The sequence below is a fragment of the Phyllostomus discolor genome, chromosome 13, assembly GCF_004126475.2.
Source record: "Phyllostomus discolor isolate MPI-MPIP mPhyDis1 chromosome 13, mPhyDis1.pri.v3, whole genome shotgun sequence".
Taxonomy (NCBI): domain Eukaryota; kingdom Metazoa; phylum Chordata; class Mammalia; order Chiroptera; family Phyllostomidae; genus Phyllostomus; species Phyllostomus discolor.
Window position 1 is genome coordinate 52,340,982 of NC_040915.2, and position 17,343 is coordinate 52,358,324.

At 55.4% G+C, this 17,343-nt stretch overlaps 1 protein-coding gene across 3 annotated transcripts in view; it reads right to left on the minus strand.

The window, feature by feature from the left end:
• Positions 1 to 17,343, minus strand: part of UBE3B (ubiquitin protein ligase E3B) — a 43,747-nt gene that overhangs the window by 4,115 nt on the left and 22,289 nt on the right. For all 3 annotated transcript variants that reach the window (XM_028527394.2, XM_028527396.2, XM_036014852.1), the window contains exons 16-24: positions 16,693 to 16,811; positions 15,944 to 16,058; positions 14,548 to 14,647; positions 11,928 to 12,047; positions 7,456 to 7,632; positions 7,215 to 7,325; positions 5,271 to 5,408; positions 4,865 to 4,930; positions 2,988 to 3,046 (exon numbers count right to left, since the gene is read on the minus strand). In XM_028527394.2, the coding sequence (XP_028383195.1) occupies positions 2,988 to 3,046; positions 4,865 to 4,930; positions 5,271 to 5,408; positions 7,215 to 7,325; positions 7,456 to 7,632; positions 11,928 to 12,047; positions 14,548 to 14,647; positions 15,944 to 16,058; positions 16,693 to 16,811 (1,005 nt within the window). The remainder of the gene's footprint in view (positions 1 to 2,987; positions 3,047 to 4,864; positions 4,931 to 5,270; positions 5,409 to 7,214; positions 7,326 to 7,455; positions 7,633 to 11,927; positions 12,048 to 14,547; positions 14,648 to 15,943; positions 16,059 to 16,692; positions 16,812 to 17,343) is intronic.

The window sequence follows — 17,343 nt, forward strand, 5'->3', positions numbered from 1 at the left end:
AAACAATGGAAATTAGCGGGACAGGGCAGGCTGTTCCCAGCGGGCTGGAAGATGAGTTCAGACATTTCTGAACCATTCTGCAAAACACAAACAGCACCAGAACATTTTACCATAACAACGCAAATGACCATGATGAAAGCTCTCCTGAACAGCGGGACACTGTGTGCTGCCGTGGAGGCGTCAAACCTTCAAGGTCGTTACCTCATTCGCTTCTCAGAAACGAAAAACACAGTGGGTCATACATCAGGACAACACCCCCACATGTCAAGAATCACAGCAGGACCATCTCCAGGTAAGGAGAGGGACCTTCTTGGTGCCAACAGTATTTTCTGGACTTGTATTTAATTTCGTCCTTTTGGGCATATAAAGGAGGACGCCAAAAAAACCCCAAAATTTATTTTTATAAAAAATTGTGCATTTACTCTTACACATTTGAACTTCAGTCAGCTTCCAGGGCTCCCCATACGGGGCAGTGCACTTATCGGGGTGCTCTCTCCACTGCTCAAAGCAGTTCTCGAACTTGTCGATTTTAACACCTTTTAGTGCTTCTGCTGTTTTTTGTTTCGCCTCTTCCACATCAGCAAAACGTTTCCCTTTGAGGACTTTTTTCATCAGGGGAAACAAAAAAATGTCGCTCAGGGTAAGACTGGGTGAATACAGAGGGGGCACAGGGTTCATGCTGTTTTTGGTCAAAAACTACTGAACACTCAGTGTGGTGTGAGCAGTGTACTCGTAAATCATAAAACAGGCAAATATGTTGAAAAAAGTCTTAAAAAAAGCTCACTGAAGTCGAAAGCAGCCTCTCACAACAATGCCAGCTGGTACACTGACACTGATGGGTCCCTAGAACACTCACCTAGCAGGAAAGCCTGTACTACAAGGGGGCCCCCATTCTGGAAGATAATTCTGTATTTTGGGGGGTATCCCCTTGTATAACAAAATATAATTCAGTCCTCCAAAAAGCCTTAAAGCCAAGAAAAAGTGCTTCATGTGAAACTTCAATTGAAACTTGCTAATCTGGACCAAGCGTCTAGGCCGCGAGCAGGCCGGCCCGCCGGAAGCCCAGGTGGAGTGCGGCTGGGTTACGCTGAGCCCCAGCTGGGGAGTCGGAGCGCTGGCGACAGCTCCAGGCAGACGGCCTTCTGGGCCTGTGCTGCGAACACGACGGTCGCACCTACAACTGCACACTGCAGCACCGTTCTCTGGAACAGGCTGCATACATGCCAACAGGCGTGCCAGCATCGCTGGTTTCCTGGCGAACCATCCAACTCTCAGAGATGAAAGCACCCGAGCCCAGCCCAGGTACAACTCCTGCCATTCCGAGTCGGTACCGTCCCAATAAATCAGCTGCACCCACAGCACTCAGATCTGAGTCAATGACCTTGAAAACATCCTTCTTCTAAAAAATTGTCCAGCAGCAGACTTGCGTATTAATACAACCCAATATGACTTTTTCTATTATGGTTACTCCTTTCTCACATTCCCTGAAGCCAGTTACTAATACTGTCCCAATTTACCAAAAGAACTCAAGGGACTGTCCCGTTTAACACCTAGGAAGTGCAAAATCAAGTGCTGCCCTGAAGGAGGGAGAAACTGGCACTGCCAGGCCTTTAAGACAGCCCACAGAGCTGGACACCCTTGCTCTCACGCTGAGGCTCCATGCTGGGACCATGTCAGGGTTTCTACACAGCAGGCTCCCGGGCAGGGCAAGGAACCCACTCAACACGGGCCGCACTGACCCGCTCCCTCCGGCTGTCACACGCACGGCTCCTACCATCACCCGCGCCATCACGTCTGGCAAACACGCCAGACTGGGGGTAGCTGGCTGTGTGTGGCGGGTCACGTGTTTGATGGTGGTGACAACCGGCGCTCTCACTCCTTAGGGCCCTCCTCGGAGCCAGACTTCCCGGGAGGTGTTTCTCGCGCACCATCTCATGGGAAGCCCTCTGGAGGGCTGGCTGGAGGGTGCGTGGCTGGCAGAACAGGACCCACTGGCCCTGCTGCCTCCAGTCAGCCTCTCCCAAGCAGGCTCTCTGCTCTCTCGGCTGCCAAACGACGCTCCAGGCCCAGGAGTCAAACTGGTCTACTTGGATCCCGAGGAGAACTGCAGCCCTGCACTAGGCATTCCCCTTTTCTGACCATGCAGTCGGAACAAAAGCTCCCCAGCAGGCAGACCAACCGACCCGCCCGACCCGAGACAGACAGGGTGCTCAGGGGCACTGGGCTGCCGTGCGCGTCTGGTCCCAGCGACTCGCCAGTGGGACTGAGCTCTCACTTGTCACTGGAGAGAGGACCTGACACCCAGAGTACAGATCAGATGCTCGGCTGAGCCTGGCGGTGGGAGAAGGCTGACTGAGGAGAGGGCCAATACCTATTCCTTGGGCCAGGTCCCACTGTTCTAATTAGGTGAGAACAGGGCCGGGGGGGGCAGCGCACGGAAGGGTTTTGCTCCTGGGTACCAAAGAGGCTGACATTTATGATAGATTCCTAAGAGCCTATTATCTCTGACGACAGCTGCTGGGCCCCAGAATCTCCCGCGTCCAAGGGACCTGCCTGCTGCATGTGCACCCATCACCGTGCCTTCTCAAGAACAGTGTTTGATACAACTGCCACCTGCTGCCACTGCAAAGGGGTCCGCCCCTCCGTGGTGTCCCTCGGCCTCGGGGCCCCCCGGGATCAGGACGGCACGCCTGCACGGCTCAGAACCTGCCCGTCCACATCGGGAGCCACCATTAGGCCCTGGGATCACTGCACCTGGCTGCCTCTGACCTCAGAAGTGCTACTGCAAAAAATAAATTGTCAATTCTTATTTTGCAAATCGAATTTAATGCAATTTTGGCCTATGAACTGTAACCAGTAAATTCCATTATGATATTTATGGCCTCTTTCTCCTTCAATCTATCTTAATAAATTCTCAAAGTAAGCCCGGAGAGCCAGAATGAAGTCTTTCCAAGTGCTGACCTTAAAAATCAAATCGCTATACTCACTTATTTTCATTTGTAACAGGAATGGTCTTCCCCCCAGGAACCAGTTCATGGCAGACGAGCTGGGGGAGAAGAAGGGGGACAGTTACTTGGGAGAACTCTAAAGGGGGAAGAAAGCTCCCTGCACACGAGAGGGCCGACGCCCACGATCACGGCAGGGTGAAGACGGGGCATGTGTGCCCACAATCCCTTTCACAGAAGCCTGGGCTTGAGCATCAGCGAGCCGGCCCTGCGCGGTCAGCATGAGAGGCTTCTTCCCGTCTGATCCTTGTTCAAACGTGTATATTAAGGCTCTGGGATGGTGTGGAGGGGAGGGTGTTAGCATTCAGGAGCACAGTACGATGACTAAATAAATGTTGGTGCACTCACGCCCTGGAATCCTGCGCAGCTGTTAAGAAATGTGATGAAAATGTGTACTATTGAAGAGGTCGGGGAGGAGGGGAAGTGTGCATGGCGTTGTTTTACTTCTGAAAACAAACAAACAAACTGATGAGCGTGCCCAGGGAGAAAAATCCGGAAGGACACAGCCAAGGTAACAGTGGCACTGTCTGGGCATCACCAGCATTACAGGTGGTTTTCATTTTCATCTTTATGCTCATGTTATGGCTAATATTTCATTAGAAGTTTGCATCAATTTTACAGTTAGGAGGGAAAATTAAGGATGTCAGGAGGAAGACTCAAAATCTGATTAAAGACTTGGACACTGTGGAATCAACTGCTTTCCTCATCTTCAAGAACTTCTGTGGGTCACCTAAAAAACTCAAAGAGGGCTTTCATTGTTTCAAAGCTAATTTTAATAGAATTCTGTGACTGTAACTCTAAAGACGCAGAGACCTTGAAAAACAGCGCCCCCTAGTGCCACTGCTGTGTGCATGGTGGGGCACGCCAGAGGACTTGAAAGCTAAAAGGGCCCTTAGGAGTCTCCCAGCCTGGTGTTTCCCATAAAGGGTTCCCAGGAACACCCTGTCTGTGAGCTGTGACCTTCAGACTCGTTCTGTGCAAGGGGTTCTGTGACCAATGAGCTGGGAAAGCCGAGGCTACGTAACGACACTAGGCTTCTCGGAGCCCTTAGGCCAGCGTGCTTGGTGGCTCTTTGGCAGGACGGCAGGGCACGCAGGCATTTACAGAGCATCCGGCGACACTGGCCCATCAGGGGCTCACATTCGGCCAACAGTGCTCCTCTGAGGTAAGGGAACTGTGGCTTGGGGAGACCAAGTGACCTCTCTGGGGCGACAGGCAGGGCTCCGGGAGGCCAGCCCTGCACTGCGAGCTCATGGCGTGGTCTCTCCAGAGCAGCCCTTAGGCCCGTGCACACAGACCCTGTGCAGGTGTCCACTGGGGCCCAAGGGGAGGGGCCGAAGGGCACGTGCGAGAAGAGCTAAAAGGGAAACCTCGGGAGCAACGGCTCTGCCGCCCCGCTTCCAGGGGTCTTTTCCTTCTGCGCTGCTCTTCGTGACCAGTTGGGACAGACAGGATTCTGCTGGGGGCACTTCTGCTCAGTGCCTTCCCCCCCCTTTCTAAGTCCCAGTCCTCCCTGTGTGGCCGCTGGTCCTCACCGTGGTAACGGAAAGCAGTGTTACTAACAGGGAGGTGCGGTTCCCACCAGGAATGACCCAGAGTGCGACCTCGGCAGAGCGAGGGATCTCGGCAGAGCGAGGGACGGGCAGGCAACGGCCAAGTCAGCTGGGGCGGGAGGAGGAATGCCCTCCCTCCCGGCAAGGCGGGACAAGGGGGAAGGGGTGGGCACGAGAGGCAGAGGGAAGAGAGGCCGCACAGACAGGCCCTCTGTCTGTGGGCCTGCAGGGGACGGCACCGGAGCAGGGCAGGCCTCAGGAGGCCTGCGGAGGGAGAAAGAGGAGCCCAGACAGAGGCCGACCCACCTGACCCATGACGTCCTCGTCGTAGGACAGCGTCAGGCCCAGGTCAGCGATGTCCCCGTCGTAGCGCTAATGCAAGAGAGAGGGGAAGTGTCAGGAGCCAGGAGGGCCCGGTCCTTGAAGAACTGAACACTCCTGCCCACCGAGTCTGCTTGCGCACCAACTGCCGTGGCTGCTGTGTGGCCTGAAGCCAAGGCAAAGGCCACGCCGATCACCTCGAGGAAGGACGCCACGGGCGTCAGTCCTGACAGGCAACTCCCAGAGGGCACGTGGGGGCCTGCGGGGGCCGCAAAGTGGGTGTCTTCCCCACGGCAGGAAACCTCCTGCTGCCACAGCACACCCTGAGGGGTTCACTTCTGTCTTCCTGCCAGCACCCCACCAAATGCCCCCCACGCCTTTCCACACTGACCTTAATGGAGGTGAGGTTCTTATAGAATTCGGAGTCCAGGGAAGGCAGCTCGTCCACGGAGCTGTAGAAGACGCTGTGGTGGTGCCCGAGCAGCTGGCTCAGGAAGAAGGACGCGAAGGGCACGTCCACCACAATTCCCTGGGGGAGAGGAGACGGAGGCTCGCCACTGCCGTTTGCCCGGGCTTCTGTCTCCGTAACCATGCAGGGCCAACTCAGGCTCCAGCGGGCGCCAGGAGCATCCTGGGCACTTCCTGTACTTTCAACCTGGATGACACCTCCCCATCATGCATCAAACACAACCGAGTAGCTTCTGGGGACGTGAGGGTATGGTGGGTAAGGGCACAGCCTTTTGAGCTACGTGGCTCAGGGATCAAACCCCAGCTCTGCTGCTGCCTGGCCACAGGGCCTCGGGTTTTCCCTCTGGAAATGGGCAATAAATAGTGCAGCCACTGCAAGAATGAAAGGGGCGGGGCGTGGGGAGCACAGACGACAGGCTCTCACCCAGAGGCAGAGCGGGGGAAGCCCAGGAGGGGAAGATACCCTAGCTAGACCCGTGGAGCACAGGCCTTCCGTAGGAGGTCCACGGGCACGAACACGGATCTGTGGTCACAGCACAGTGTGAGAGGGGAGGGGAGGGATGAGGCCGGAGAGGCAGGCAGGCAGGCCGGATCAGAAAGGGCCTCCTAAGCCTCCTGGAGTCTGGATTCTGTCCAGAGGGCGGCAGGGAGTGCTGGGAGGGCTCTCAGCAGAGAGGTGCCGCGTTTGTAGGACGCCAGGAAAACTGCCCGCCGAGTGTACCAGGGCCCTGGCTGACAGGGTGGAGAGAGGTGTGTGCACTGGGGAGACTCTGAGGGGACAGTCAGTGAGACTGCATCATGGCCTGTCACAGCGGAGCAGGAGGGCTGTGTGAGCCACCGAGTGCTGCTCCCCACTTGGGGCCCAGCATGCCCTAGTTTCTTTCATCTGCACTATCATCATTCCTGTTGCTCTGGAGCCCACAGTGAAGGCCACGGAGACTAGCCACTGACAGGCTCCTGTGGCAGCTCCATTCCCTCCTGGGAGCAGGACTCGCAGGGCGCGGGGTTAAGGGCCGCCGGAGGGAGAGCTGCAGCTCAGCTCTCGGTGGAGGGGCCCAGGCCTCAGCAGGGGCTGCGGAAGCCCACACCGCCTGACCCCGTGGCACTCAGAAGAGGAAGTCCAGAAACCCTTCCAGGGATGGCAGCTCCACTCCCCCGAGGGCCAGGTAACAGGCAACACGGGTGTTTTACCTGTATTCCCTCATTTGCCACCTACGGTAACCCAATAACGCAGCTTCTATTCACTGCACTTCACGGTGAGAACGGCAATGTGAAGAAACGTGCAGTCCTGTGGCTAGTGGGGGAGACCAGGCTCGACCAGCCGCTGTGGGCTACCTCCCACCTCCATGCTCTAGTCTACAGGCATCTCCCAGGTACCTCCGGCCTACTCTGAAGCACTCGCTCAGATAACAGAAGACTTTTTAAACAATGGTAACAACTGTCAAACACCATAAAACGCGGCTCACCTAGAGCCGTGGAGCCCTGGCCCTGGCACACCACTCCCAACCCCTCAGGGAGGCGGATGGCTGGCCAGGGAGACTGAGGCTGGCCTGGGCTCAAGTCTGGGTTCTACCACTAGCTAGCAAGGAGACTCTGGACAAGTGACTCTGAAGCCACTGTCCTCTCTCCGTGTAGAAACACGACAGCTGCCGCCAAGCCACAGGAGCGCTGAGGGGACTGAATGAGATGACAGACGGAAAGCACTGAGTGTTCCCACACAGCGATCTCGTTCCGGCCTCCCTTTCCTCGGCCCTGCCCCAGAGAAAGGCAGTTCACCCGGTGGGCCCGGCCACACAATCGCACACAAGCCCACGGTACTGCTCACGCCTTTCTTCCTTTCCACTTCAGCGCTCCTTCCCATGCCTACCTCATACACGGCCTTGCCCAGCATCTTGCCCACAAACTCGAAGAGCTGCAGGTAATTCTCATGAATGTAAGATGTGGGCGAGGGGTAGAGCCTCTCGTCCCCATTGGTTGTCTGCAAGGTAAAGGGAAGGACAGAGGCAGAGAGGTTAAAAGCCTTGTAACGAGCAAACCCAGTCCCTCGCTTCTCATTCGTCACCTCAGATCTGGCTGCTGTCAACACTGCTCTCGCTCCCCTTAAATACCTTGAACAGGTTGAGTGCCGGGTCAAACACCCTCTTGATGATCTCTTCCAAGAACTCCTTAAAAACGCCGTCTTGGTCAATCCCCGCCTCGTCCACCCCGAGGTCGTTGACGAACTTCACGCGGATCACGCCCTTCATGGCGTGCTGGGAGAGCTGCCGGAGCTGCTCGTAGCCGTCCTGCCGGGCGGAACACAGCCCTTAGCACCTGAGGCCCGCTGTCCAGCTCAGGGCGCCCTCTGCACGTGCACCCATGTGCGAGCCAGGATGCACGGGTGCAGAGGAGCAGTCCTCATCTGCTCTGAAGTGACAGTGTGGTAAAAAGAAAGTCCGCTCGTGGGGACTCGACTTTCCCACTCTTTGGCGAGGGGAGGCTGCCCTCGAGAGGACGCAGGGCAGTGAGACAGGAAACTGGACGAGTCACGATAAGCTCTTGTCATCAGACGGGATGAAACCGGGACAAGACCCCACCCTCTCTATTTTAATGCTGAGAGTATCTTTCAGCTCACGGTAAAGATCAATCAATCAATCACACTTACAGGCTGCTAGAAGATGAAAACTAAAAATACGCTCCACCCTCAACTCCTGGTACCTTTCCCCAGATCAAGAAAGGCCTTGTGACTCACGCTGAGGAATTTCAATCATATCCCAAGGGCAATGGGGAGTTAAAGCAGCGTTTATGCAAGGAGCAGCAGGGCTGGCCTCTTTTAGAAGGATCTCTCTGGTGGCAGCAGAGCAGATGGATGAGGGGACAAGGCAGAAAGGAGGGGGACGGGGTGCGGGAGTGACGCTGGGCCTGGACGAGGGCAGGAGCAGGGGGAGAAGCCCCAGTGCACCTCCGGCTCACGTCCAGCTGTGCCAGCACACGCAGCCATTCAGCACATCCCCAGCCCCCCAGAACCCTGGACACAACTCCAGAGTTCTGCTAAATCGTCTCCTTGAGCTTGTCTCTGGACTACAGCCTGCTGAGGTCTTCCTGGCTCCTGAGTCTGTCTCCAATGTACGCACTTCCTGCATGTGCATGCCGGTGCGCAGCTGCCTAGGTCTTCATGTCAGTGATTGGAAAACACGGCACCCGAACAGGACAGGAACCAGGGAGGAGTCCTTCTGCCCAACACGAGGCCCGTTCACCAGGGTGAAACCTACGTCTTCCGACACTGTCGTGTAAGCAGCACATCAACCACAACATCCTCCTGAGACTACTCTGCATTTCCCCCTCAGCCCCAACCGCGGTGCTCTCAGGTATTTTGTTGACACAAGAGCCACCAGCTCCAAACCTCCACCCATCGGCCACTCTGGCCCCTTGTCACAAAGCAAATGAGGCCAGGCTGGCAAGACCTGTTTTGGAGAACCCTTGCTGGCTTCCTGCTGATCACACTTCTCTTGTGCTCGCTGGGTGATCCACAGGACTGTCCTACTGTGGCTCCCGGTCTTATTCAGGGCCAGGCTCCAAGGCTAGTGAGTGTGGAAAGAAGCACCTCTGAACTCTCCTAAGTCACCTGAAGGCACAGGAACACGATCTGACTGCACAGTCCTGAAAACTACCTCTGTGCATGTGAAGTCTGACTACCATCAAGTTAGATGGAAAGAAGGGAAAAACAGGAAGTCACCATGCAGCTGCTGCAGCATTTGCACTGTTCCGCCTAAGTTTAAAATAACCATTCTGGAACGGAACTGGGGACCAGTGGAGTATACAAACATGCCCTGCTTGCCTGCAGGATCTTCTCCACCTGCTTTACAATGACGCCGCCCTGACCTTTACACACGCCGGCAGGGTGCTCGGGCTATGCAGATTCAACGACAAGGTGCTTGTGAAAGCACTCAGCACACGGACAAGCACGTGGTGGGGCCCAAGGAATGTTTGCTGGACTCAGATTTCCACTCGACTCCATCGGACCCGTAGCAGCCTCCTCCCTGGAAAGTCGTGAAGAGGAACTGGCCGCCTGCCTCCTCTGACGCACTGCCCGCTGCGCCGCACTGCATGGTTGGAACAGGTGCCGTGGCTCGAGGATCAGAACTTGCCCCTTGGGGAGGTAAGCGGGAGTGAGGATTCCTCTTTCCTGCTGCCTCTCGAGGAGCGGACGCAGAGCCCTGACCTGGGGGCGGGAGAGCTGGTTTCGTCCTTCCAGGCCCGACGTCCGAGCGACCCTGATGGAGAATCTGAGCTTCTCCGGCCGGCGTTCTGCCACTGACAGGGGGAGGGGGAGGGGCTGGGCAAGAGTGTGTCTCTGGCTCCTCCCAGTTCTGAAACACTGCGTTCCAGGCCCGGTCCACCTTCTGTGAGGGGATGCCTTCCCGCAGGACTAGCGCCTGGACCCCTTACACAGAAGCACCGCCTTCAACACAAACCGCAGAGAAGGAAGCAGGAAAAAAGCCTCGGATGTCATGACTCTAACATCAGCTTTTGGATGCCCCCTTGTGTCCAAATCGAGCAAAGGCCACTGGGCTCCTGTTCTAATAATCAAACCACCAGGTTGTACCACCGATAACTGAATAAACGACCCTCTTCCTCTCCTAATTCAACAGGAACACCACCGGTCAGTTTCATGACAAGACACTTCCAATGGGACGGAAAGAGGAAAAGACTTTGCCCAAAGCCTGAGACAGACACCACTCCTCTGGTGTCCCTGCGTGATGTGTTTTAAAAAGCGGGCTTGGGTAGCCAAGACGTCAAGCGACTTTCCTACAAGCAATGACACGTGAGAAGGGGGTTGGGGACTCTGTCACTCTCAGGTGACGTCCGAGTCTCTACCAACCCAGACTTCCTGAGGGTGTTGGTCACACTGGAGGGGGTATGATGGGTGGTGGGACTGAGAACTTTAAGAGACAGGCAGGTGGCATCTGAAGAAAATGCTAGAGAAGTGAGTTTCTGTAATGCTGTAATTACAGAAACAATTCTGTAATTGCTGTAATGCAATTGGGCTTTTTCCTCTTTGGTCAAAGCTGAGGTTGTGAACTGGTGGCCCACAGGCTGAATTCGGTTGGAAGACAAGTGTTATCTGACTTTCTGGTACTTCATAAAGTTTCTTTAGCTCCCAACGTAGAGAATCTGGGGATTTTACACAAAGCCCCGAATTTTGGTCCTGTCTGAAACAATGAGAGCATCACAGAGCCGAAATCTCTGGTCGTCAGCTGGAGCTGAGGGTTTGGGGGGCACGTGTTCTCCCCTGCCCACTTCCTGCTGCTCGCCAGCACTGAAGCTGGACGCCTGTCGTCACCCATCAGCTCGTTTGTGAGGACGCTCCTCTCAGGCAGCCTCTGACCTCGACCGAGGGCTGTGTTTCAAGGAAACCGGGGAGAGCAGTGGAAGGGAAGACTATTCTATTTGTTTGGCACGCACACAGGATGCTCCGGCGCTGAGCCAGCTTTACGCATCCCTGCGGCCCGCAGGGTGCCTGGGGGCACCTGCATTCCTGGTCGCTGCTTCTAACAATGTCGAGCATCTCATCTGTTTACCCTGTCTCATCTGTCTCCCTTTCCCCGGCAGACCTTGGTGTCCATCGCCAGTGGCCAGGGGAACTCAGGCAAGCCCTGCAGGAAAGACGGGGGAAATGAAAGCACGTGGGGTGGAAAGGCTGCAGCCGTGGCCATCTGCTGGACATCTGGCTACCAGCTGTCCTGGGATCCCACGACAGCCCGACACTGCCCAGCCTTCGTATGAGGAACCGAGGCTGGAGTGTGACGAAAGGTCTAAGGAGCAGGCGTGGGCGAATGACTCGGGCCAAGCGTCCCTGGGCACGGGTCCTTGGGGCTCGGTCACGAATCCCCCCGCCGACGGGACCGGCACGCGCAGGCAGAACCCTGGACTCCGGAGGGTGTGGCACACATAAGGCAGACCGGTGCACACAGTTACTATGACAACGCTCCAGCCAGGGTTTTGTTCCAACGAGATCAATGTATTATAACAATTTTCTGACACACAGAAGTAAAGTGTTTTGAGGACAGGCGCCTATTCCTAATTCACACGAAGCTGCCACAGAGTGGTAACACTGGACAGTGGCTTTGGCTACGGTGGGCCCTCCCTTGCATCTCATGACTTTACGTCTACAGAGAACTTCTAGCTCTGTGACATGCATTTCCCAGTACGGCTCAGTCAACCTAACTCCCACACTCGGGCCTCCACAGCCGCAGCCGGGGTCTGGGCAGTGCCGGCCGGGACAAACGGAGTTTGCAGAGACGTGAGAACGCCTGCACGGTACACGTCCTGTTCTCCTTCCAGAGAGGGGTGTTTGACACGCTAACCTGGGGCCTCCCGTGAAAAGGGGAAGGAATGTTGCACTGCGGCCCCAGCACCGAGGACGTGCTTAATCAAGCAGCTCTTGGTGCACAAACAGGACCAACGGCCACTGCCCTGCCCCCAGAGCCTTGATTTCAGTGTCACTGGATCAGGGAGTGACAAGAACAGTCCAGAGGCAACAGACCGACCAGTGACACTCCTCCGTGTCCCAGAGCACAGTGCTGTGGGGGCTTCTCACCTCCAACATCCGGGACCGCCGGATAGTGATGTGCGTGACGTGCGGGGAGGCCGAGCTGGTTTCCACGAGCCCCAGCTTCTCCTTCTCCTTGGTGACCATGTTTCGGAACAGGAGCACCCTCTGCAGCGAACAAAGGGAAGACCGGAAACAGGGTCAGATCGAGGCCTCCCCGGAGCACACTGCACACACCCGGAACAGGGGCGCTTCCCCATGGGCTGCCAGGCAGAAGGGCCCTGGGGAACAGAAAACGGTCCCCAAACATGACTGGGAATCGGAACGACAGCGGAACTCGTGGCGAGGAAGAAAGGCTCCAGGGAGAGAGACCCGGCTGCAGCTCGGGTCCAGTTAGGAAGAGTTGAGCGGAAACCATCCTCCTGTCCAGTGAGTAGTCCGCCATGACAATCTGGCAGCGAGACAAGTGACAGAGATGGCTTTACACAGCCCTGCCTGCTTTAAAGGAAATCAATGTTATAAATGTAAAAAACAGAAACACTTCAAAGGTAATTTTTTTCACTGTCAGAATCCTTTGAAAACGATCCTACAGAATAAAGGTTCCCGACCTTTTATCAGCCTCCTCTGTGCCCGCAAGCACATCCTGGTCCCACTGGTGATATTTCTCAACGTCACTTAAAAAGCACCTCTCTCTCCCTTCTCCAGGTTCCACGTCCCTTTAGCGAGCACTAACCCTCCGCCCCGACCTGGTCTTGAAAGTCGCTGCCGTGAGCGCGTTCGAACAATGACGGGGGGGGGGGGGGCCTTGTTTTCCCAACGGGGGAGAAGGGAGAGTTTATGAGGCACGGACAGAAAGACTCAGTGGCAGCCTTAAGCAGGATTCCCCAAAGGAAAGAAACCCGGTGAGGACCGGGATACAGCCCGGGCTCACTGGCCACACACATGACTCTCCGAGGCACCCCGGTGGCTCAGCATTCCTTCCCGCGCTGCCAGGCCACGAGCAGTACTTACGGCTCCATGCAGTTGACCACTTAACTGTTCAGGTGCATTTACGTGCTAAGGAATGAATAGCTGTATTGTAAAAATACACATATACTGAAACATAAGATTTTTAAATTTCATTTTTAAAAGCCCGCTTAGCAAGCATGACATCACTGAAAAGTGCTGAAACTGATCTGGAGCTAGCACTTCACGTCGAGTGCAACAGACTTCACCGTGTCTCCCCCCAAAACTCACGATGTCCTGTGACAACCAGGCACCCCAGCACATGGTCTGAGAGCCACAGACAGCGCAGAGACCAGACCAGGGCTGTACGGTACAGGGACACCACAGCCCAGGGCTGACTTCCTGGACACACGGGCCCCGGCTACGGCGCTGTGTCAGACTCTACAAACCGTGCTAGGCCCAGGACACAAAGGCCGAAAACCACTTCAACTCGGAGGAGTAGTCGGGGCAGGCTGCTAACCCCTGACAACAGGAGGCTCAGAAGGCGAATCTCAGGAGAGGCGATTCCACCATTAGCGGCCACAGGGGAGAAGTTACACAGAAGTCGGCCAACTGAAGGCGAGGAGGGGCGCCCCATCCCTGGGCAGGGACGGCAGCAGGAGGGCCGCCTCCCACAGCTGCGCGCTCTCTCCCTGGGCGAGGGCAGGGAGACTGCTGACAGGCTCTCTCACAGAACACACGTGTGATGTCATCTCCACGCGGTCCCCCGCCTCTTAGAGGCTCTGCCGGCAAGCGCGATGAAAATTTAAACAGGAATGTCCACTCGTGAACCACTGCTGGAGGGTAAAGAATGACTACCATTCAGTGATACCATCAAGGTCAAAACCATGTCAGAGAGCCGTGAGGAGGGAGTGTCTCTGAAAAGCGAGATTTAATTTGTAAAAACATGACTTGTCCAATGGCCTCGAGGAGTCACGGACACCTCCCGTGCGACCTGCCCAAGGCTGACCTCGCCAGCACTTCCCAGACCTGCTCTTGCCACGTTCCTACCTTAGGGAAGGCAGGACCAGACCAGACACGGGAACATCATCTGAGCTACTCCTTCCCTTCCCCTCCGAATGTCCCTGTTGTCCACGGCCCGCGGTGCTGCCTCCTGACTTTATCGTCTTCCTATTGCCGTGGCCCCACCGAGCCCAGGCCAGACGGCCTCTAGCCAGGGCCTCCCACTACACCCACAAGGACTTGCGGAAGCACGGCTCTCACCAGGTGCCTCCAGAGCTGAAAACTCCCCAGTGGCTTTTGGAGAGAATCCAAGTTCCTGCCCTGGGCGGACAAGGCCCTCCTTACTCCAATTCCTACCGACCTCCTTAGCTTCTTCACTTCCTCCTTACATCCTCTCCCACGAGCACTGCACTCGCTCTCACCCGAGGCCTGTGAACACTGCCCACCGCTGCCCATGCCCCCGAACCCCTGCTGGGCTCCCACAGCATCCACCCCTGCGACACACACCCCACTCTGCCAGAGCTGCCAGTTCACATCGCCTTCGCCCTCTGTGCCCCACAGTTTTGTATGTGACGCGGAGTAAGACCCAGTCGCGACCGGTGCTGGCTCAGTGACTGATCTCACTTGTTTACTTCCAGTCTCTGTGGCAGAGATGGGAACCCCGGAACCACGTGGGGGAACAGAAAGACACACAAGGAGCCCAGCTCTGAGAGCGACTCACGTTTTTGTGTGGAATGACGTGAGGGATGTACTGCAGGACCAGCTGTGCCCGTTTTCGGTCCTTGTCCAGTTCTTGGAAGAGCACACTAGGTTTGAGATCCCTTTAAAAGACACGGGTTTGGAATAAATAAAACAAAAAACCCCATTCTTGGCAAACTACGCCCTCTGGGCCAAGCCTGCTGCCCGTTTTTGTAAATGAAGGTTCAAGGGAACACAACCACACCGATCCATTACTGTCTTTGGCTGTTTCCACGCTGCAACGGCAGCGCTGAGCAGCTGCAAGAGACAGTCTAGTCTGCAAAGCCTAAGACATTTACCGCCTGCCCTTTGCAGAAAAACCTTGCCAGCCCTGCTCCAGTGCCCTGACCTCAAGAGTTCCATAAGGGCTGACACGTCAGTGATGAAAAAACATGGACCTGATCTCGTGTTTAGCTGCTGCACGAGGGTTCCCTGACCCTGTCCCTGCAAAGACCTGGCTGTACTTTTTACCCCACTGACTCTTGTTGTGAAAAGCTGCCACCTAACTAACATTACCTGTTGCTCAGTTCAGCTGAAAACTTTTCTTCTTCCCGGTGTAGATAAGAAACATTTGTTACTGGGTTGGCCAAAAAAGTTCTTTTAGATTTTCCCTACAATGGCTCTAATAGTACTTAGTTGTCTTTAACTTCACTTGAAACAATTCTGTTAGACTGTATTGTGTCAGCTGTCATATCAGCGTGCATTTACAAAAAAAATCAAAATTTTAGTGCAGCCCTTTTAATATTGAAGATGGAAGAAAATACGTAACATTTTAGCACATTATGCTTTACTATTTCAAGAAAGGTAAAAACACAACTGAAACACACAGAAAGATTAACGCAGTGTGTGGAGAAGGTTGTGGGTCAAAAGTGATTTGCGAAGTTTCTTGGTATTACTGACAGTTTGGCCAAATAACTCTTTGCTGTGGGCTGTCTTATGCATTGGAAGATGTTTAGCAGCACCCCTGGCCTCCGCCCACTGGAAGCCAATAGTCGGAGATAGCCGACATACTTGAAGTATCCAAATCAATCAAGTTACTGGTAAAAATGAAAAAAATGTGTCTTTTAAGGAAAAAAACACATGGACTTTTTGGCCAACCCAATCAATGTGGCCTCGCTCTGCTGCTCTAACGAGCTCTACTCTCTTCGGTGTACACATACTTTAACAGAAGCGACGACGGCTAGGTGATCGATCCGTCCTGACAGGTGCTTCACCGAAACACCAGCTCTCCTCGCGCAGATACAAGATAAAGGAGAGCGACCAGTTCCCCTCCACCCTGGGACACGAGCACAGAGCACACGGGCAGCTCTGCTGCGCGAGGGCAGCCTGACGGAGGAGACTCTGGGCCCGTGAACCCGCTTCCCCACCCCCGCGCTCACTTGCGCAGCCAGTGGTCCTCGGAGGCGAAGCGCCGCCGACAGTCCCGCTCGTACAGCACCATCAGCCACCCGTGGACGGACTGGAACAGCTCCAAGGTCTCGCCCTTGGCGTTCTCTGGGGGCACACAAGACAGACAGTCACACTCCCGGAGCTGACCACAACTGGAGAGGAGCGGCAGGACAGCTCCTGCCACCCAGTCCCACGAAGGTCCTCCTCTCCTCGCTCTGCCTCCCGCGTGGAGCCGACGGGACTGAAGGGCACCCTGCGTGTGCTCAAGTGTCTACAGGGCACGCGCTCGTCCCACACGCAGTGGCTCCTGCTGCCTCCCGCTGGCGGGTCACCCCAGGACCCCGCTAACCTGAGCAGCTCTGTGACAGGCCACTGGGGACACACAAGAGGGGGGGGGCTCCCCTGAGTTGTGGCCTGGCCCACATTCTGTCTTCTCAGAGATAAAATCGACTCAAAGAATCAAAAGGAGACTTGGGGCAAAGTCAGTCCTCATTAATAATTCTTGACACACACAAGCAAATCTTGAGAAACACGTGGGGGAACAAAGCTTCTTTAACCACAGCACTATCTCAAGAAGTCACAGACGGAACAGGAAGAAATAAAACTTGTAACTAGACGAAGAAACGTGCACTTTCAGTCAATGCCAGAAGACAATGAGGTGGCGAGTCAGCTGTGGCCACCGACTCTGGCCTCCCCGCCTGCGGCATCGGCCGGCCGGCGGCCGCCACCTCTGCCTTACCTATGATGCCATCCCAGATCATCTTGAACACGAAGGAGTTCAGGAAGGAGGAGATGGTGACCAGCTCTTCCAGTTTGAATGAGATCTGTTCTTCATAAACTTCAATGTCATCAAGGATCCTGCATCAAACAGGAAGTTATTCACACTGCCCACTGAGAAGAAGGACAGAATGAGGTCTATGCGTCTGGAAAGACAGAGCAAGGTTAAGAAACAGGCTCTGTCCTTCAGAGACACTTACTGTGGAGTTCACAGGTAAGGTGGCAAGAGTCCAGGCTGGGCTCCCGAAGGAAGACAAGGGAGAGGAGAGAGAGCGTGGGGGCAGGCGGCGGGGCAGAGGGAGGGCAGAGGGAGCAGGACTGGCCGTGGGTCGCTGCTGTGGCTGGTGACGGACACACAGGACTCACTGCACTACATTCTCTCTGCTTTCAATTGACGTGAACTGCCCAGAGCGAAGAGTTCCGAGCACAGCTATGGCAATCAGTAAGCGCCACTCTATCTGTTTCCTTCCTCAGAAGGGTCTGACTGTGACACTTCCTTAACTCGTGCCTGAAGTCCTGCCCGAGTATCAAGGAGTCTGACTGAGAGCCAGTGCCTCCGAGGAAAGCTGGGACTCGCTCTGCGTCCACAGCAGGCGCCAGAGGCACTCAGTAG